Source organism: Lonchura striata, chromosome 3, assembly GCF_046129695.1.
Source record: "Lonchura striata isolate bLonStr1 chromosome 3, bLonStr1.mat, whole genome shotgun sequence".
In the NCBI taxonomy this organism is placed as follows: Eukaryota; Metazoa; Chordata; class Aves; order Passeriformes; family Estrildidae; genus Lonchura; species Lonchura striata.
In genome coordinates, this window is record NC_134605.1 from 61,514,176 (window position 1) to 61,535,669 (window position 21,494).

General features: G+C 38.8%; 1 protein-coding gene across 1 annotated transcript in view; it reads left to right on the forward strand.

Moving 5' to 3' along the window:
• Positions 1–20,873, forward strand: part of THEMIS (thymocyte selection associated) — a 70,927-nt gene extending 50,054 nt beyond the window's left edge. Inside the window, exons 5-6 of the mRNA XM_077781796.1 lie at positions 10,700–10,850; positions 20,578–20,873. Coding sequence (XP_077637922.1) covers positions 10,700–10,850; positions 20,578–20,720 — 294 coding nt within the window. The 3' untranslated portion in view covers positions 20,721–20,873. The remainder of the gene's footprint in view (positions 1–10,699; positions 10,851–20,577) is intronic.
• The last annotated feature ends 621 nt before the right edge of the window (positions 20,874–21,494 follow it).

Sequence of the window (21,494 nt, forward strand, 5' to 3'; positions counted from 1 at the left end):
GGAGATCCTCTCTTCTCAGACTATTTCTGAATAGGCTTAAAAGGTCTTTTAAATGCCACTGAGGCATAGCTCTGAACACTGTTGGAGTGCCAGGCCTGTCCTACAAAGCCAGGTGTCAGGAGAGACCCTGGAAAGGGAGTGGATGCAACAAAAGTTAAGGACAGCGTTATGAGCACAGAGGGATATTTAGTTCTCATTCTCACAGCTTCGTATTGGGCTGATTGAGCAACAGCCTCTCTGTGGGAGGGTACTCAGAGCTCCCGTGGAGTCAGTGCCTAGGAGAGAGGGTGGTTCAGAGTAGGGTGGGAGCAGGAAGCAGAAGTGGGCACATGGTATCACGCAGTTTCATTGTGATACCGAGTAATAAATGGTTTTGAAAGCCTTTCTTTCCCTTAATTTTCCTCCCTGTAATGAATTGAGGAAATTCAAAATCTAAAATGCCAACAGCCAGAAACAGACCAAAAAGTCTTCTTTTAATAGTTTTGGTAAGTATTTGTAATCAGAAGTGATTTTTTTTTCTGGTGGGTGGATACTTCCCAATTTGCTAAAAGTATCAGGATGTGTACATCCTTTCTGATGAGGAAAAATCCAGACTCTCTACAGGACGTGATTCAATGCTGCCAACAAACCAAGGACCCCTGTGACTTGGCTGGGTTTGCTAACCATTGGTGTGCAGTTCAGCACAGCTGCAAGGGAATTAATTGTCAGGACTTTGAAATTATGTCAAAGAATAAAGAATATAAAGGGAAGTGGAAAAAGGGGTAGAATAGTTTCTTTCTGACAAAACAGACTGCCTTCTAGTGGGCAAGTTGAAATATTTATATACTCATATCTCTGTGTACATTTATACGTGTGTATGTGTGTGTGAAGGCAAAATTCTTGAAGGAATTGAAACGTTGCAGAAATACCTGTTAGAATAGCAATGTATTTTGCTAATAAAATAACCTATTTTCCTTTCACTCCTGCTGCTACATTCCCTGCTGTGGCCTGGAAACAAGATGATTTTGAAAAACAAGAAGGTTGATGCTGAATTCAGCCATGACTGAGCAAATCCAGAATAATGCTTTCAAATTACAGGGAGTGAGTGCAGATTTAGATCCAGGGTCTGAGGACCGAATCCAGTCTGAAGCATTTATTTCCTACCTACTCAGTGTCCTGCTGCTTTCCTCAGGCTGCGCACAGCATTTTCTGTCAAGCAGGAAAAGGAAGTAGAGGGTGAGTTCTGCAGACTCATGCTAGGAAGGCCAGCACAGCAGTAAAAACTTGAAAGGAATTTATTTTTAAAATCTCACTCCCTCACTGTCCCCCACCCCACCTCACCCCAGTCTCTGCAGAACCACAATTAGAGGAAATGGGGCAGGATACATTCAGACTAAGGGGAGTCAGAACAAGGCTGGAAACAGATCAGGAGTTCAAGGGGAGACTGGACAAATACTTGGAAGAGACACCCTTTGAGTGTTACTTACACACAAACCACGTCAAACTCAGGAAATTCCTGGAGCTGAAAATAGCAAGAGGCTGAAAGTGTATTTGGGTGTAACAGATCCTGACTTGCTCTGTTCTTAATCTTCCTTGGTGTCTGCTTAAGGCAGTGGTGAAGCAAAACTGCTCTGGAGATGCATTTTGACCTGAACCAGCGTGGATGTTATTTAAATTTTCAGTGGCAGAGAAGATCTCAAGACAGATGGAACAACAGTGCAGTGTGAGCTACCTCCTTTGGAGTCCTGTGTCAGGAGTTGCAGGAAATTTAATTATTTTTTTAAATTTAGTTTCAATTCAAATTTTCCACACATTAAACTCCACTTACATTCACATCAGCCTCTAGCCTTCAGATTTCAGTCTGTTGAGTATATTCCATCTGCAGTTTGGCAAACCTGCAGGTAATTATCTCTCCCTTGTAATTATATTTTCAGTTAATGTTCCATTAAAGACAAATTTAAAGAATCCACATCTTCTGCTTAAGTGGTGATAGCACAAAATACAACATTTCATAGTCTTTGAACAAACAAGCAGTTCCATTTGCTATGGTAAGGTGCATTTTTAATACAGAAGTAGACCTCATTAATTTAGATCTTCAGGTGTATACTTTTTTCCTCCCAAGAACTTTGCTATTTGGTGGGTGGCTAGCCCAGAAGAAAAGCAAAGCCAACCCTGGGGTAAAGCATTAGACTCACTATGAAACTATGGGATCCTTTTCTTGCTTCCTTTCAGGACTGTTGTCAGTGCCATGGAAACCAGGATTTCCACAGGCTGATACTAACTGAGTTTCATTGCCCAATCTGAAAAAGCCCAAGCCTGATCTTTTTAGCTGAGAGCTCACAAGTGTGGCTGCAATTTCTGTGCCTGATGGCAGAGAAAGTAGGCTGGTGAAGAGCTCAGGCTGTGTAGAAAGGTGACAGGTGGTGGCATCTCACTGGTTCCTACCCACTTTTTGAAGCTACGTGGAAAAAAGTACATTTTGATTTGCCAGCATGTAAAATGCAGAAAACAATACTTTTCTTTCACTGCATCATGTGTGGAAGAGACAAAGTGCTGTTTAATACTAGGTACTCAGAAAAAAAAAAAAAAAAAAAAAAAAAAGCCAAACCTTAATATAAAGACATCGCTGCAAAAATAAATGTAATATTATCATCCACATTATAGTAAAGATGAAAAAACTGTTCTCTGCTCTGAGGCACTGGGGATCAAGCACTCCCCCCTTTATGTATTTAGCAGGGAGAGAAGAGGGAAGAGATGGAGCTGGGAGGGAATTATGCAGCTCTGCATTTTGCATTTGAACTATTGCTAGAAGATTTTTAAGTAGCTGTTTTGATTTGTTACACTAAGCTGTAGGTGTAAGCCCGGTGATTTTGTGCTAGCTAATACAGCATTGTTTCATCCCAGGCCAGTCAGAGGTGACCAAAATCATTTTCTCTTGTCTTACTTGTACACAGACAGAGCAGGAAAAATATCTGGGAAAAAGGGGCTGACAGTTTCAGTTACCCAGAGATATAAAAGATCTTTGGTAGCAAAACTTAATTCTAAAGTCTCTTGAAACACAATTGGTACTATTCTGTGAAAATTTGAGGGGGAGAAAAAGATCTCATTCAACAAATGATTAAACAAATACTCTGAGCAGTGAATGAGTGCATGAAAGTCATTGGATTAAGAACTAAAGCCTTGGGACTCTGAATTTCCAGATCAAGCAAAGAATTTCTGTAGAATGCAATAGAAATATACTCTTGTGTAGTTTTTTATTGATTGCATAATGCAACTTATTTTGTTTTCATTAGCTGCAGAATATTTTCCTGAACTGTGTGAACCGTCAGTGAAGAGTGGCAGTATTTCCTTACCTCCTTAAAGCCCTTGCAAAATCTCCTAAGAAGGCCTGTACTGTTCATGTACAACAGACCTTTTAAAGGTCATCCTATCAGCTGGATCCCATTTTCCCCCTCTGTTATTCCCCGACACGCCCACCAACAATTATCGAACCGCAGTCTGTTAAATTACAAGATCTTAACGTTCCACTACATTGCATCCCAAAACATCATCAAATCTGATCAAGCCTTGTTTTCTCTCTCCAGACATAAGCACGAAATTTGTTGCGCGTGATTTCAAACTGGGGGAGGGAGGTGGACGGGAAGGAGAAGTCTTTGTCGAAGGAGAGTTGGGATGCCAGGCTTTCCGCTTCCACGGCGGAGCCGCGGTCCGGCAGCGCGTTCCGCGGGGAGCGCTCGGCCGAGCCGGGACGCGCCGGGACCGGGACGCGCCGGGACGCGCACAGCCCCCTAGCGCCGCCTGCTTCCCCCCTACTCCTTTTTCTAGGGATGTCACTGCTCGTCCCAGCTCGCAGACAAATTGCGTGTCGGGCACGGCGCGATGCCGCTGGTTTCTCCAAGACCAATCGGCTTGGTACGTGATTTTCTTTTATTTTTGTCGGAATGGATCTGGCTGGAACGCGGCTTTCTCCTCTGGTTTATTTCGGTTTTAAATCCAAGTGTTCTTATTCAAATTCTAAACAAGGATTAACTAATCCTCTCTCTACTATTAGGAAAATGTAAGAGTTTATATACAGTGTTTGAACCCTTAGAATGTGCCTAGAGTAGTATTAGCCTACAATTAAGAAGGGTTTTATTTATATTTTCCCCTTTTTAACCTTTGGGAAAAGAACCAGGAGAAACCTGGTCCAGTGGAAGGTGTCCCTGCCCATGGCAGTGCAGGTGGAACTAGATGGACTTTAAGGTCTTTTCCAGCCCAAACCATTCTATGATTCTATGATAAAACCCAGACTACTGACAATGAAAGTCAAATTAATTGTGATATCGTTGGTATGCAGAGAAAACACCTTGTGAGGAAGAAATTTATTAAGCACCTGAATCTGGATTACAAAACTTAATTTGATCATGTGCACTTTGCCTCTTTTAGGCAAACAATAACTCACAAATTAATACAGTTTTGCTTCTGTCTTTGAAACGATATAACCTTGACCCCTTCTTTGTCAAAATTGTTAATCTGCAGTTTATAGTACCTTATGAGTCCTGCAGGCAAATAATAATTCTCCAAAGTGCTCTCATCTTGTATATTAATAAGGCTAAATGAGGACCCTCTTTATTGCCCATGGCCTTTCTGAAGTATCTTCCAGCAAGCTTTTCTCCTTTTCCACACTCCAGTGGACTGTGGAAAATGAAGACTTGATACCATGTACTGGAATCAGTGCAATGGGAAAGACTGTTAAAATTCTTTGCTACAAAATCACAGACCCTTATCAGTATCCTTTGCTATGGGTACACTGTGCCCTTGCAAAAATTACCTTGATCTGCAAGGTAAGTTGGTTTGCCAATAGATCATACAAGAAGGCTACCTTGGGATATGAGTGAATAATAATCCAAAGGTAACTGTTTCTTTTCAAGTGGAATAAATCAATCTTAATTGTGTGCCATTATAATACAGATTTTGAGACATGTCAGCAGTTCCCATGTGTGTGTTCCCATTATTCAATTTGTGCTTCCCATCTGTTAGGTAAGAGCTTCCATTCAGATTTTTAGTGAGACAGTAGGTGAAATATATTTTCATAGAATCATAGAATGTTTTGGATTGGAAGGGGCCTTGAAGATCATCTAGTTCCAACCCCCTGCCATGGGCTGGAACACCTTCCCTTGGACCAGGTAGCTCAAAATCCCATCCAACCTGGCCTTGAACACTTCCAGGAATGGGACACCCATAATTTCCCTGGAAAACCTGTGCCAGTGCCGTACACCCTCACAGAAAATAATTTCTTCCTAAAATCTAATCTAAACCTACTAACTTGCAGCTTAAAACCTCTCTCCTTGTCCTATCACTATGCTACCTAATAAAGAGCCTCTCGTCTTCTTTACTATAAGCTCCCTTTAGGCACTGGAAAGCTGCCATAATGTCTCCCCAGAGCCTTCTCTTCTTCAGGCTGAACAACCCCAGTTCTCTCAGCCTATTTTCATAGGAAATGTGCTCCAGATCATGTTTATGGCCCTCCTCTGGACCCACTCCAGCAGATCAATGTTCTTCTTATGTTGGGTGCCCGAGAGTTAGATGCAGTACTCGGGGTGGGGTTCCATCAGAGTGGAATAGAGGGGGGATCACCTGATGATGAGCATTTGTGTAAATCTGACTAATGTAGTTACTCCAGAATGTACTCTAACATATGCTCTTCCAACCCGAAAGTAATTCAGATCTGTAATTCAGGATGGTCTAAAGCTCTGAATGTGATAGCATTTACTCTGGTTGATACTACTTGGGAAACAAAATCTGTAATTATTTTCAGACCCTCTGTAGTTCCAAACTGTCCCTGCAGAAAGTCATGCAGATGTAATGACTGTGGGAGCAAAATTATACAGGTAGGTTTTAATTCTGTAGGTTCTGAAACTCATGAAATTTTCTTTATAAATCAGCAACTACGAATACTGATATGTCTCTCTCTACCACTCTCTCTCACAATTTCCTTGAAATACTCTGCAAAATATTTAAAAGTAAGACTTCACCCAGCCTGGTTTGGGCTTCCTGGTGAATACAGGGCTGTGTGATTCTTTTATGGAACTGTCGTATGCAGCTTGCAGGGATAAATTCTCTTTTTTGTCTGTGTTTGGACAGTGAAATCATTCATCAACCTTTCATTCTATGTATGCATCTTTTTCTTCTGGAGATGCATCACTTTAGCAAGGAAAGGTTCATGCAGCAATTAAGCATTTTAGAGATAAATATACCCATGCAGTATATGCCAAAGCAATAAATATGTATCTGGAGCTTTGGCTTGGGTTTCTGATGGCTGTAAATACTGCCACTCCAAGTTGTTTTTAAAGATTGCAGTAAAAGGTTTATGTTCTGTATTTACTAGCATGAGTGACTTGTAATAATGTACTCCAAAGGTGTAGTGCCATGTCCAGCAGTGATTGCTCCAGCAAATGAGTACTCCTCTTCACTAGAGTAATTTGTAATCACGTAACAGCTTGACTTTCAGTCTGGAAAAGCATAGTTTTGTCAGATTGGTTTATGGCATTATATCTCTCACTACATTTTCAGAGGTTATGACAGCTGTTGGTTTTATATTTACTTCCAAATTTTTCTGTACTTTACAAATGTTCCTTCTTTACTGTGAATGTTCTAGATGCTTTTGAGGTGTTCTTTCCTTTTAAAAAAATCAACAAAACAATAATTTGTATTATGATATGAATAATTTTCTTTTTTTCATAACCAGATTTAAAAGACTTTTTTCTTACTTGATTTAGGAGCTTCTCCTTCTGTTTTATCTCAGTGGTTACAATAATTTTGCTGGACACCTCCAGAGTTGGAGGAAGGTGGGAGTTGTTTGTTTGTTTGTTTGTTTTGTGGTTTTGTTATTATTGGTTTTTGTGGGGTTTTTAGCAGTTTTTTTTTGGTTGGTTGGTTGTCTGGGGGTTTGGCGTGTTTTTTGTAAGAATTTTCCATGCTATTTTATGGGCTGATTGATTTTTTGTGACCAAATACTGCCCTCTGAAGCATATGCGGGATAGGGATTGCCTTCCCTAGTGTTTTTTGGTTGCATCTTGAAAAGGAGCAGGCATTTCCAGAATCAGTTATAATTTGACTCCTGGAAGGGGAAGTATTAAAGACCAGAAACTCTTCTTCCTAAAGAGGAGGTGACTCAAGAAAAAGAATAAAAATCTGAATGATGGGAGAAAATCAATGAAATTAAGAGTTAGGGCAGTAAAAAGAAACCTCGCAACCCAAAGTAAATTTCGGAGCAGAAATAAACACTGGAACTCATTGCCACATTATACTGATAACAGAAATGTAAATGAGTTTAAAAAACAATTCAACACAGTTATGAAAAAAATATTCACATGGATACAATTGTTGATAGCTGAAATTTTTTAAGCTGGAGGAGAACACAGCTTGGAGCTGTGAGAGGAGGATGAGAGCAGACACTTATGTTGCACGGGATATCAGGATTTTGGGGACAGGTTTTGTGCAACTGTGGCTGTAGATAGGGAAAACATTACTAATTAACCAGTGCCACTGATAAGACCTACTGTCAGATTTCACAACTTCTGGAGCAGACAAGCAGAGGGAAGCCTTGCTTACAGAAGAGAGTTCACACACACACACACCCAGAGATGCAGTGCATTAAACTCTTCAGGTGATCAAGGGAACCCCTCACTCTGAAACTCAGTTTGCCTCTGCAGTGTTTGCAGTTTGTGCACCTTTGACAAACACTGCACTCATTTACAGCTTCTGCTGAATTCTGCCACTTCTGTTCTTACTAAAGTGATGCATCTCCAGTCTTTTATTTCTCACCTTAGCTCTCACACTTTTTTTGTTTTTATCCTGTTTGATGTAACGCCTCTTGTTTCCTGAGCAGGATTGTGCGTATTTAGACTCATTTGCCTTTATGGCTTTGTGCTTTGACTCCTGAGTTGTTTCTGGACCACAAGCAAACCTGAAGATATAATGGAAAATTCTTAATCATTGCTGTAAAATTTTTAGTTCATGCACCTGTAGATGTTGGTTTTATTTTCCAAATGCTGAGATTTGGGGTTTCCTCATGAGTAGTCTTTTATAACAAATGACTGCAGCTCAGATTATGAGTTTTAAATTTAATTAATGTTTTTTTCTGGCAGTACCAATTGAAAATCATAGCTGATATCATGCCTTCTTTAAATTAGTGGAACAATGACTCTGCCTAGATAGAAATTCTGTACTGTTAAGTTTGCCAAGTATTTGAAAGACAACTGTAAGACTTCTCTGTTACATAGTTTTTAAAAAGCAACTTATCTTTGTTGGTCTCTAATATAATTACTATCTGTAGTACTATTAAGGATGTTTAAATGCTATCAGATTTCAGCATAAAGTGATGTGACAGTCCATTTTCTGTAGTCCTATTTGTTTTTAAATACTTGAGTTTTGTATATTTTAATTTGTTTACAAGGTGCCCCAGGTAACTATTTTGTACAGTGTGTGGTTTTGCTGATGAATTATAAGATTAGCACAAATTCCAGATACATTTTTCTTAATGAGAGTATCTTTCTAGTTTGATACCAAGATCTGTTTTTAATTAGTTAAGGCAATGCAAAATAAATAAATTCAACATACTCATATATCACATTCATTGCTAGTATTAATAGGGTAAATAAGGAGCTGACTAGAAAATAAGAGAGTTCATGCTTTAAAAAAAACTACAAAAAAACCTACAAAAAACCTTCTTTTCTTTTTTTATGTCTACAGTTTAAATTAAGGAGCTGACTAGGAAATAAGAGAATCCATGCTTTAAAAAAACAAAACAAAACAAAACAAAAAACAACTTTTTTTTTTTTATGTCTACAGTTTAAATTAAGGTTCCATCCTTCCCTGAAAGCTGACCATTAAAGGAAAACTTTCTGTGTGCTAAGTATGCCAAACAACTGGAACACAGGAATAATCTGCCTATGAATAATAGCTACCCTATCCTTCCCAAGACCTTTAATTTGTGACCTTTAAAGAGGTGTGACTGATACCAAGGATGGGACTAGTTTAGTGACAGCTCTGAAACATTTATTTTCCCCAAGCAGAAAATGGACATTTCAATAACTGCTTATAAAATGCGTGTTCATATAATTTGGACAGTCTGGCAACAAACAGGTGGGGTATACAGGCATGTTTGGTGCTGAAGATGAAGAAAAGGAGATGAAAGAAAGGCCAAGCCCTCCTGGTGAAAGAAAGTTAAAGACCCTGTAGCCTCAAGTGAACCTATTCCACAACACACTGAGCACAGTCCTAGTTTGAGCAGTGCCTTTTCCTTTGGGTTATTTTAACTCTCTGCTGTGAAGAATTTCTTCTGACATTTCTATCCTCTTTGAAAAGTATTTCTTAGCTGAATTTCCTTTTTACAAGTCTCTGAGTTTTTTGTGAATTACATCACTGCTTACAGCTTTGCTGGGCCTCAGAGGTTCTTTTGCAACCAAGGCAAGCACTCCTCAGCATTGTACAAGCTGTAGAGCACAAACATGCATTGAATACTGCAACTCATCTGACCACTGTGGATTGATCCTGCAGGGTTTTGGTCAAGAAAATGGAGAATAGTACCAGAGATTCCTCTGATTGAAAAATAAGGATCTTCCCCTTGTACAGTGTTATGACCCATCCACTGGGCAAATCATCCCTTTGTTTTATAGATTTCATCCTCTGTTTTTCTTAATATACTCTTCCAAACTTTCTATTTTGATTACCAGCGACTTCTTTTGTTGCTAGCTGCTATATTTTTTCAAAAAGGGCAAGTTGTTGTAAAATGTGGGCTTGTGTTGCGCCTTCGCAAACTGTGGGTTGATTCTGAAAAGATCAGATCCTATTACTGTGTAGCTACTGTCAGATTTACCAACTTGACCTTATCTCTCTGAATAGGATGGGCTTTGTCATTGCTAAGGAAAAAATCTGCATTTGATTTTGAATTGAAAATCCACAGTGATTATTTCCTAAAATATATCCTCTGGTATAATGATTGCAATTGGTTTGTACCTACACTGTAGCTACTGTAGAGCTTCACCAAAGATATATTTTTGACACTTTTAATTGACTGTTCCTTACACAGCTAAAAATATGTATTTGACTGAAAGTATTTATGACATAAATACCTCAGAATTAAAAATAAAACAACTTAATTATGGAAAGGTGTGTGTGAAGCTTGAATTTCAAGGGATGCAAATATTGCAGCCATCTAACTTACTTTTTCATATGTAATAAAACTATAAGTAATAACGTCATAATTGTATGTTCCCTCATCTAACTATACTATGCTGTGAATGCTACTGGGTAAATGTAATTGAAATGTCAGACTTTATATGAGTTTGTGATGTAATATGTAACAGAACACATTAAATGAACAATCAATACAATAAAAATAGTTAATCAGAAAGTAATCTGAATCAACCAAAAGGGTACATAAATCTCCTTTTGCTTGTGTGACACCATACACCCAAAAATAAAAAGGAAAAGAAAGATTGGAGATGTGTTTTAGAGGTAATCTCCTCACCTTGAGTGCCTCCTGGTCATGCTATTTTGTGATGTACATGCCTGAAAGACAAGCTCTGTGGTAAATGTCATCAATGACTTTGACAAACAGAAAGATCTGTAGTTAAAACTCACACAAATAACCCAGAGAATATTGCTCTTGCATGTCACATCAGTTTGGAATAACAATTTACATGGAAAGTTAATGTGCTATTCTATCTAATTTCAGAATTTCTACGTAGACACCACCAAGAAATTGTGCTCAGATCAAGATACTGCTGTTTTGGAATTGCAAGTTAATTGCCAAAATGATTTGGTGCATGGTGAGAATAAGGACATGACTGGGAAAGCTACACTAGAGGAAACTGCTGTGACTAAAGGTCAGTTAAGCTTTATGGTTTGAGTTATTGATATAACAAAGCTTAACCCCAGCCCTAATGAAAATTTGTCATACAGGAGTATCTTGTGTGATTTCACTTGGAATCTGTGGCTTAGTCAAAGAAGGATGAAAAGGGAACCTTTCTGTTCTTCCTCCATAAATGCCATAAGGCAAATTCATCCAAGCTCTCAGCAGCAGCATGGTATTAAACTCTGTTTGACACTGCAGCATGAATATTCAGTGGTTTTAGCAACAGATGATTGGAAAACATGTGCTGTCCTTTCGCTTTAGTGATGCTTACACATAATCTGTTATTAAAAAATAACTATCCTAAAATGTTTTAAGATGAGAAAGACATTTACATTAATGATATTAAGAACAAAATAATACTGAGCAAATTACTTGACCAATAATTATTTTTAAATTTTTTCTCTGTTTGTTTCTATTTCCCATAATTTTGATAGAATGGCTAGTTTTCTACTTATCTTTCAAGTTTTTCCTTTTTTAGAAATGAACCATTCTGAAGTTGAAAAGTTAGATCATAAGAGGACAAATCCAAATTTATTTTATATATTTCAACTTTTAAGTTAATATAAAAAAATTATTTCATTAATCTCTTAGTCACAGGTTATATTTGAAATATGAAAAAATCACATTAATTACAACACTGGAACATTTTGAAGATTAAAGCACAAACATTCATCCTCTTAGCATTTTTTAACTGATAGTTGATATCAATAGAAGAACTTCTTATAAAGTTTCTCTTTCTTTTTCTTGTCATTCAGTGTATAAGACTCTTAAAAAAATTGTCTATTTGAAACTATGTGTACTGAAACTTCCAAAAGATACATAAACCACTTTTCTGGAGAAGAATTACAGTGTAATTTTGAATATTCACTAATCCTTATTGTTGTGGAAATTGATTATTTGGGGACTGATTATTGGAAGTGATGTGGTTTAACCCCTGTCAGCAGCCAAGCCTCACACAGCTGTTTGCTCACTCCCCCACCAGCAGGATGGGGGGGAGAATTGGTAGGGAAAAAGCCAGAAAAGTCGTGGGTTGAGATAAAGACAGGGAAAGCAAAAACCACTCACACAAACGAAAACAAAAAATTAATTCAGGGCTTCCCATGGGCAGGCAGGTGTACAGCCATCTCCAGAACAGCAGGGCCTCATCTTGTGTAACAGTGGTTTGTCGATAACTCCAAATGTCCCCTCCTTCCTCCTTCTATCCCTTTGGTCATTTTGGGTCACCTGTCTGGGCTGTGTCTCCAGTGCAACCCCAACTTCCCTTGCCAGCCATGGCAGTATGAGAAGCAGAAAAGCCCTTGGCTCCATGCAAGTCCTGCTCATTAAAAAAAAAAAAAAGCCCTTGCACATTGAAAAAAACCTTCATATTATCAACCCTGTGTTCAGCACAAATCCAAAACTGCCCTGTACTAGTCACTGCGAATACAATTAATTCTGCCCCAGCCAAAACCAGCATGATATTTTGGTATCTGGCAGCTTTTAAATAAAATTCCAGATTTGTTATTTTGTGGCTTTGAAAAATCTCTTTTCAAGCTCTGTTTTGTCACTGTTTAATGACTTGATTAGATTTTATAGGGGTAAATGGTGAAGCTTACATGTCAGAAGGTACAAAGGACAGTATTCTCAGTTTAAATCCTACAAAAGAAAAAGAATACCAACAGAGCTTAATGTGGTACTCATTTTTTGTTAAGGGCACTTCCTGTAAATCACTGAGCCTTGTCTTTGAAAACCATTGTCCATGCTACAGGGATTAATTGGATCACTTGCCTGGGTTACTCTGTGGGGTGAGGCAGACATGGGAAACAAGGGGAACACACCTGAAGAATATGTGACCTCTTTAGATAATGCCTCTTTGAGGAAGAAAGCGGACATAACATTTATGCTGAGGACTATCTTATTCACAAGCACAAAAATCAGTGCTTGAGTAGGTGCTTAACTCTATTGGCCTAGACTCCTCGCAGACAGGAAACATCACATAGGCCAAAGTCTCAAAATGCCTTTATGGTGAAGAGTCTTAAAATACTTTCTGAACACAGCTTCTCAATTTGTATGAAAAGTGAAGTCAGAGAGTCGCTTCCTGTGGCTGTTACAGGAACTGTACAGCAGTTTCTAAACTGAGTTCCATTGGCTGAGAAAAGCAGTATGGAGTCATTGTTACTAAAGCTTCAGCTCAATAGCAGGACTGGGAGGTCATTTGGTCTTTCCATTTTTCTACTGTGAAGGTATTTTTTATTGTTTGTGTTTCTTTTGTAACTGGGCACCACTGAGAAGTGTCTACCTCCTTCTTCCTACCTTCCCATCAGGTACTGATGCCCAGTGATAATATCTTCCCAGAGCTTTCTCTTCACCAGGCTGAACAGTCTCAACCCTCTCAACCTCCCCTTCTATTTCTTATGCTTCAGGCACTTGATTGCCTTTGTGAGCCTCTGCTGGATTTGCTCCAGAACATCCATGTCCCTCTTGTACTAGGAGCCCAGATCTGGACCCAACACAGTGGAGGGCTCTCACCAGTGTTGATCAGGGCAACAAGGATCTCTGCTGGTACCACTTTGCCTAATGCAGCCCAAGAGGTGTTGGACAACTTTGTCACAAGGACACATTGCTGGAGCATGGTCAGTTTGTCTTCCAGAACCCCAGTGTTTTCCTTGGCAAAGCTGCTTTCCAGTCATTCCACCCCAAGCCTTGCATTTTCCTTCATTCAACTTCATGGAAGTCCTCTCTGCCCAGTTCTCCAGCCTGTTCAGGTGCTTTTGGATGGCAGCACAACCATCTCAGCTGCTCCTCCCATTGCAAACTTACTAAGGAAACGTGTTCCCGTTGACTGCTCTATTAATGAATCATTGTGTCTGTAGCAGGCACTCACAGCATCACTCATATTAGTTTCTCCATTAAATCCTGACCCAGAAACTCTCAAGAGGCTCTTCACCTGTCCCTAGGCAGAGACCACCCTCTGTTACCCATGGTACCAGCAAGATTTCTTCCTTCTCCTTCATGCTGCTTGTTAGCTCATGCTGTCCATGGTTCTGGACACCAGAAAACAGACTTGGACTTTTTGCAACAGTTCCAGGTTTGGACCTTCTATTAATCATGTTTCAGCACCATGGTGAAATGCTGCAATATCTCTGACTGTCCCAGCTGCCCTGCTTGAAGTCTGTCCACCTTCTCTCTTTTTATTCATCCAGAGATAGTAGCATTAGTCTTTTGTCCACCCCATTAAACCTTATATATATGTAATTGATAAACCTTTTTCAGAATCTCAAAAAACACTTGATTTTTATTATGATTTTTCAGTTTCTAGCACAAGTCTTCTTTTCTTAGCCAATTCTTTGTTTGCTTTTAATGCTGAAACAATCTAATTGAGAAGAATGTTTTTTCTAGGCCTATTTCGGGTTTGAAAATATCTTTTCTTGATTGTTCATTATCTATTTGCTTTGGCCTTTATTCCATCAAGATCCTAATATTTTCTGTGTCATCCCTTCTGAGAAAGCAGAGTTTACTTTTCTTCTGGTTGAGACCCATATATCAGTAGTCATGGTAGACTGATGACTTAACTCCTCCTGCTTCTAGTAGACATATTTTTTTAAACTTTAGCTATCAGTCAGGCTTATTTTTTCCTATGTATTTCCATGAGTTTATGACTGGAGACCTGTGCTTTGCAGGTAGCTTTGGGTGTATGACCAAGAATATTAGAGAAAAATATTGGTGTTAGGGCTGCTGAAGGCTTGCATGAATCTGGTACTGCAAACATTTGCAGCACTAACCCTTCCCATGTGTCTGAGTTCTTGCCATGTATCTGATTCAAAAGCTCATCAGTCACAGGTCTCCTGCCTCATTTCTCATTTCTCATGACAATGGCAGTTAGTTAATTTGAAGTTAATCCTATTCACTCTTTTGTGAATAGCCTGCTTAGGCTATTCACAGAACACCAGGTAAAGGATAGCTTTTGTTACTGAGGATTCCAAAAAAACTCCTAGTACCTCTCTTAGTATGCACACAGAAAATCATGATGTAGCATTATAATGATACTTCTTTTGCAAGACTAGGAAATTGCTTATTATTTAATTGCCTTGAAGTATATTCCTTTACCAATGCTGTCCAAATTGGAGTATAATGTGAGTTTGAGCGAGGCAGATGTATCCCAGTCCAAAGAACAGTGATGGATTGTACACTGACATACCCAAATCAAAGCTAAAGTTTTTTTTATATGTTAGTATAGTCCAAAATTATTTGGCTTGATTGAAAGATAATTGCAGAATTATACAGGAGAATGGATTAGATTATGGAACAATTCTTTCTGGCCAGCCAAGGAATCCCCATGAGTCCACTGCTGCGTGCAGCAAGCTTGCCTGTTCCAGAGGGTGTACTCTGCTCTGCTAATTCAAAAGATAATGGATTAGAAAATATGTCAAGACTAATAACACAGACACACTCCTGTAGGTTTTGAGTGGGAGGAAATGCACCATTCACTGACTAATCTTTAAACTTCTACTGATGAATGTTAAGCCACCCTTCAAAGCAACAACCTGTTTCAAATTCCTAATAAGGATGTCGAATCTGTACTCCCAAAAATCCCCCTAGTTACAGAAACAATTTCTATTTCTTACCAAAGGCCTGCAAAGAAAAACATGTTTTTTTCCTCCATTTTAAAGCCTCTGTTGTCTTTCTTTACAGATTAATAAAGATATGATTTATTATCCTTGTTTCTAAGAAATGTTACCTTCTTTCTGTGTTGCAATTAAACCTGAATAGGCCACTAAAGATATTATCTTATTTTCTTATATTTGACTGAGTTTGAATTAATTTTAAATGGTAGCAATACCTGCAGGATAATAACTCTCATCAGAAATCTGCTATATCAGTATTTCTTTATCCTTGAAATTTATTCTAAGTGAAGTTTCTATAACATTATATAATCTTGTTCATGGCATAGGTTTCTGAATAGTTACAGTCCACAACAAAACAGTGTTTATGCTGATTTAGTCCATTGATGTCAGGATATTTTAGAGAAGGTATTTCTATATTCTGCCTTTGAGCACTTGATTTAGGAGGCTAGTGGGCTGGAGAAAGAGAAAGAGGGTTGGGCCCTCCATTTATGCTTTAGGAGGCACATATGTTTACTAAAATTTCAAAGATGGTTTAAGAAACTCCTGCCCCTGTAGCTTGCTGTCCCATTAGTGAAGACAATACGCTTGACTTTGGCACTGTGCTCTGAAAGAAATATTAAAATGAATTAAATATAATAACCCCAAAAACTTAAAGCAAAATGTAGAATTCTGAATTATTTGGAAAAAAAAAAAAAAAGCTGGTCTTTTTTTTTGTGACATCACAGGGATTTTGTATTAGTGTTTTGAGCTCATATGGGAATAAGCATGGGAATAAGCAATATGAATTAGGAATCCTTTCCTGTATGTGTGTGCGACAACTCCCTTCAGCTTCCCCATTCAGCCCAGTCTATGATTAGGGAAAAACTGATATTGTGTTTTCATCTGTAAACACAGAATTTATCTTTGGCTGACACAACTTCTGAGGTAAATTTTAATAAAAGCAAGAAAATTACTAAAAATGTGGAGATCATACCATTTCATAGGATGTGAGTACATTTTAGTAGATAATATTGAAATGTTTTCAATCAGCTTTGCTCTAAACCAAACTAACTTGTTTCACAGCAGGGAGAAGAGAGCACAGGCTGTGAATCCTTCTGATGTCACTGGTTTATTTGATATGACTTATTTTAATTATGGTGATATTCAGAGATTTCAGGCAGGAGCTTAGGTGGTAGCAAGGAAGAGATATGACAGCTTTATATGTAGCTAAACCAAAGGGTACCTCATGTCAGTGCCCTTTCCCACTCTCTGGCAGTGCTGCCTGGCTCTGCTCCTCCAGTCCTGTGCAGAGCAGCACTTGAATATCTCTGATGGTGCCCTGAGCCCTGCTCTGCATCCTCTTGCAGAAACTTATGATGAGGCAAGAAATATGAGATTGTTTAAAATTTTGGCAACTATTTTTCATCTGCAAGAGTTGTTGTTACTCTGGGGATTTATTTTATATGAGGCAGTAGTGAAACTGTGGAAACTAGGTCTCAAAATATTCAATAAAACCAGCAAAACAGACCAGGAAAAAGACTGACAAAAAAAAAAAAAAAAAAAAAAAAAAAAAAAAAATTTAAAATATGTCAACAGTTGTCTATTTCAGGAAATGTAAGATTCTTTTAAAGAAATTCAGACTAATCTTTTCCAAACATTAGTTTAAGAGATTCCAGAGGAAAATAAATATTATTCATACATTAATGCAACCCTACAGGTTATGTGAAATATTTTGATTGTGGCACATAACAGTTTTTAAAGATATGCTACATTATCACATGAAGTAATGGTTGATGGATATCAGCTCAAGGAACAGTCCATTAGTTTTATGGGCTCTGATTCTTCTATCACTGATCAGCTTTCAGCAGCACTCCCTAAGGAATTAGTTCTCATTAGCACTGAGGAGCATCAGAACCAGGCTCACAGCAAATAAAATGCTGCTGCTCATAAAAATGCTTGGTTTATGCATATACCTTTGGTTCTGTGCATTTTCACTTAAGTGATGTGCAGAAATAAAGATGCGGTTCTACCATGTTGAGTTCATAACATTATTATGCAGAATATTTCACAACTACTTTTTTCAAGTTAAGCATAAGTAAACAATAACTGCTGTGTGATTGAGTGATAATTCATGCAGAGTTAAAACTGATCTGAAATATTTACCATAGCTATAAAACTATGTTATCGTCACACAGCTAGAGGCATTTAGGTGTGCAGAGTTGTACATGCATATGAGTTGGGGACTCTAACTCTTGTTTCTTTCAAGCAAGGGTCTTGGTGTGTTGGGTCACTTCTGTTGCCTACCTTTTGAAGAAGGGCAAAATGAAGACTTATGACAACCGTTTCTGACCTTGAAATTTGTGAAAAACAGCAAGCATATTCCGAGAAAAAGCCAATATATCCTACTCACTCAAAAATACAAGTGAAATTAATGGAAATTTTTAGTCTGCAGAACACTAGCCTTCCCCTATAAAGGCAAATATAATTACACAATTTGTTCCAGGAAGAGCAGAATTAATGAAATTTTATTTAATAAGTATTCAGGACTGTTGTCCCCTACTGCTCCTCTCTGTCTTTCCTGATAATAAGTAAAAGTCTCCTAGCAGTGTTCCTATCAAAAGAAAAAGAGCAGGTCTGGAGCTATGTGTGTGTTGAGTGGCCAACCAATATGCACACACTGATTTATCCTGCTGTCTGCTGCCAAATGGAGTGGATAACAGCTGTGTTCTGCATGCTTCTCTTTCAATAGAGGAACTAATTCAACTCAAGCTTAAGTAACCACTGTGAGACTTCTGTCCTCTTTTCAAATCTGACTGAAATTGGCAGAAATAAACTTGTAAAAGTACTGAAGAGATTGATGGATGGATGGACAGCATGATGACATAAGCTTTGTTTTCTTGGCAGGCTGAGATGGTCTATCTGATTCAGTAATTCAGTGTTGAGGCTAATAGATTTTTTTCAAACAGAAGAAAATTGCATTGATTTCAGTGTTCAGAATCCCCCTTGGACTGCTCAGCTTGTCTCATTCACTGCTTAATGCTTCATTGAAGTGTAAATATATACATTTCAGAAGGAACTGTGAACAGGTTTGGGACTGGGGACAGCTGTGATTTAGTCTGGCCTGATGACATCAACGTTCTTTCTCCTTGAGCTGTCTTGCTTAGAAGTGCATTAATTTGTTTACATGTGTTTGGGAAAGAAGAAAGCCTGGCTATGCCATCCATGAGCAATCTGTACCTTATATCCATATTAGCAAGTCTAAGTGCACAAACAATATTTCCCTCGCTGAATCACAGGGATTAGCTTATTCTTTCAGTGCCTGTTTTATTCATTAGCTTGCTTTTACTGATATCAAGCACAGCCAAATTGCAAATTAACTACAAACCAGGAAATGCTTAACAAGATACTGGCCACATGTGAGATATTCCATGCATTTCTAATTATATGTTTGGGGTTTTGTTTTGGGATTCTTTTTCCTTTTGATGCCTAGATCTGGAAATATTTTGCTAATTCAGCAGTGGGGAATCATGGCTATATAGGTCTGTGATAAACTCTGCACTGGTGTAGCCAGACAGATACTTGCTTAGCCTCATATTTATTTCCAGCCATAGAAAACCTATAAAGGAAAGAATCACACCTTCAGAAAGAATCACGCCTTCAGTTCTCAGGGAGAGACACCTCAGTCCTGAAGAGTCTCAGAGGAACACAAGTGGGATTTGGAGACTGCTAAGAAATCATAGTTATTCTCCTGTTGAAGGTGGTTGAAAGTGTAAGACTGGGAAGAGCCTTGTTTGAGAAGTTTGGTTTCATAAAGAAGAACCTGTTTGACAAACATGGCTTTCTAGGAGGTCAGATAGTACACTATGATAAGCTGTATCAGGTTGTACCCTAGAAAATTAATCAACTAGCTGTACCCACAACAGTGTTGCACACTGGTTTGCAATTTCAAGTGAAAATTTTGGCTTTAAAAATACAGTATCCTCTCAGCTCCGTGACCTATGAGACTTTCTGATAAACTCTAAGGATGATTTGCCTTGGCAGGGGATCTGTGATGATATCACCACTATCATCTCAGCTCTAGCTGCTCCTATTGCCACCTGGCTCTTGCCCACCACAGGCTGGGCTAAGGGATGGGGTGGCTCTGAGGGGTGAAATGGGGCACTCATGGACCGATCCTTACGGAGTTTAGTTCCATGAGTTCAGTGGGCCCACATGTCTGCCAGAGCTTCCTCTAGCCTCAAGGAAGTGGTGAATCACCCGAGCAGGGGATGAGACCCTGGGGCCTCCTGGCAGCAGCCAGAGCCACTGTGACCTGCACAGTGAAGTTACAGTACCCAGATGCAGAGTAGAGGCCACCACGGTGCTGCAGCCACTGAGGCCTCCAGTGAGGATCTCTGCTCTTGTGGGAAAACATTGCTTCTTTCTGAAAACTTTGCCCTCACAGCTGCCTCAGGCCAGTCTAGGTGGATGTAAAGAAATGCACTTCAAAACCTTTCATTTTAACCTCATGCCATTCTCAACCCTATGTCTCTTTTATATCACCTAAATCACCTGCATCACCTGCTTCTAAATAAGAAGCAGCTGGGGGGTTCTGGCTCTAGGAAATCCCAAGGTAACACCGTGGTTCCCCAGCTGCAGGGCTCCTCTTGACAGGCAATGAAACACAAAAGCAGAGGAGCACATCTGTGGTAAGGATGGTGGTACTCATGGCAGATGGACTGCTCTTCTCTATATATGGTCAGATAATCTTTTCTGCCTGCTTTTATGCTGTTAGTGATTACACCAGCTAAACTTTTCAATAAACTTGAAATTTATTTATGCATAGATAACAGGGAGTGGTCGACTTAGAGGTATAAGCCTATGCAAAAACTGAAATAGGAATTCTGGAGTGAAGACACTCTTATAAAGTGTTCAGCTAATTTTCATTCCTGTTTTGTCACAGATACTGTTCAGGAAACTAAGCAAGTCATTTAGGATCTCTGAAAAATATGAAAGTGAAGAGAACATTATTTTCTTTGCTTTTATGGCTGTCTTTTTGAATTGAAAAATTATTCTTCTCCAGGCCAAGGGCAGAACCTCCCATTTCCTTAGAGTTATTTTTTGCTGATTTTTCAGGCCTAGCAAGAAACAATGAGGCAGAAGAGGAAGAGGAAGAAGAGCATGACTACAGCTATATTGATGAAAACATAATTGAAAATATAAGAAAAGTATTTCACAGCACCAGAAATGAGCATACACTCTCCAAAGGAAGAAGGTAAGCTGGCATCACTTGTAGATACAAACAAGCGCAAGCAGAGTGATTTTTCAGACTGGCCAGTAAACTTTACTTCCCAAAATAAGAGAGGTTTACCCCTGGGAACTTCCACTGTTGCTCCTCTGAGCTGCCACCTGTGACCTCTTAGCCATGTCACCTTTACTAAAGGAGTACCTATCATTGTTCTGGGAATAGAAGACCTGTTTTCTGGTTTGTGCCAATTTGCTCTGAAATTATAGTGCTCTGAATGCAACCCTTTCTCTGTTTCTGGAAGTGGATGCCTTGTTGTGCATGTATGTTTTGATGCTTTAATTGCTTTCAGGCACTAGCTGAGCTTTCATTAAATCTGCAATGTTCTGCTCTGGCAGTCTGTAGTGACTTTAAGTGCCAGTGAAGAGGGCCTTTATTTCTAAAAATCTCTAGGTATCATTTCCAGCTAAACACAGATGAGAATTTTGCTAACTATGAAAGAAACTGTGGATGCAGTTATTTGCACTCATAGCTGAACCATCTATGAATTTCACTTGGTTTGGCTGAATTGTTTCTTTTGTGACGAGAAACCCTTGAAAACACAGGAAAAATTTGAAATACCATGTTTCAGAGATATAATTAGATATAACATCAAAATGTACTTTGTATTTATTTTGAAGTTATGTGCAACATTCATACTGTGTTTAAGTTAAGCAACATAGTGAATATGAAGTAGGCTGGTTTTATTTCTGCAATACTCAAAACACTCAGAAAAATGACGTCCAGGGCAGTGTGTGGCCATGTCTCC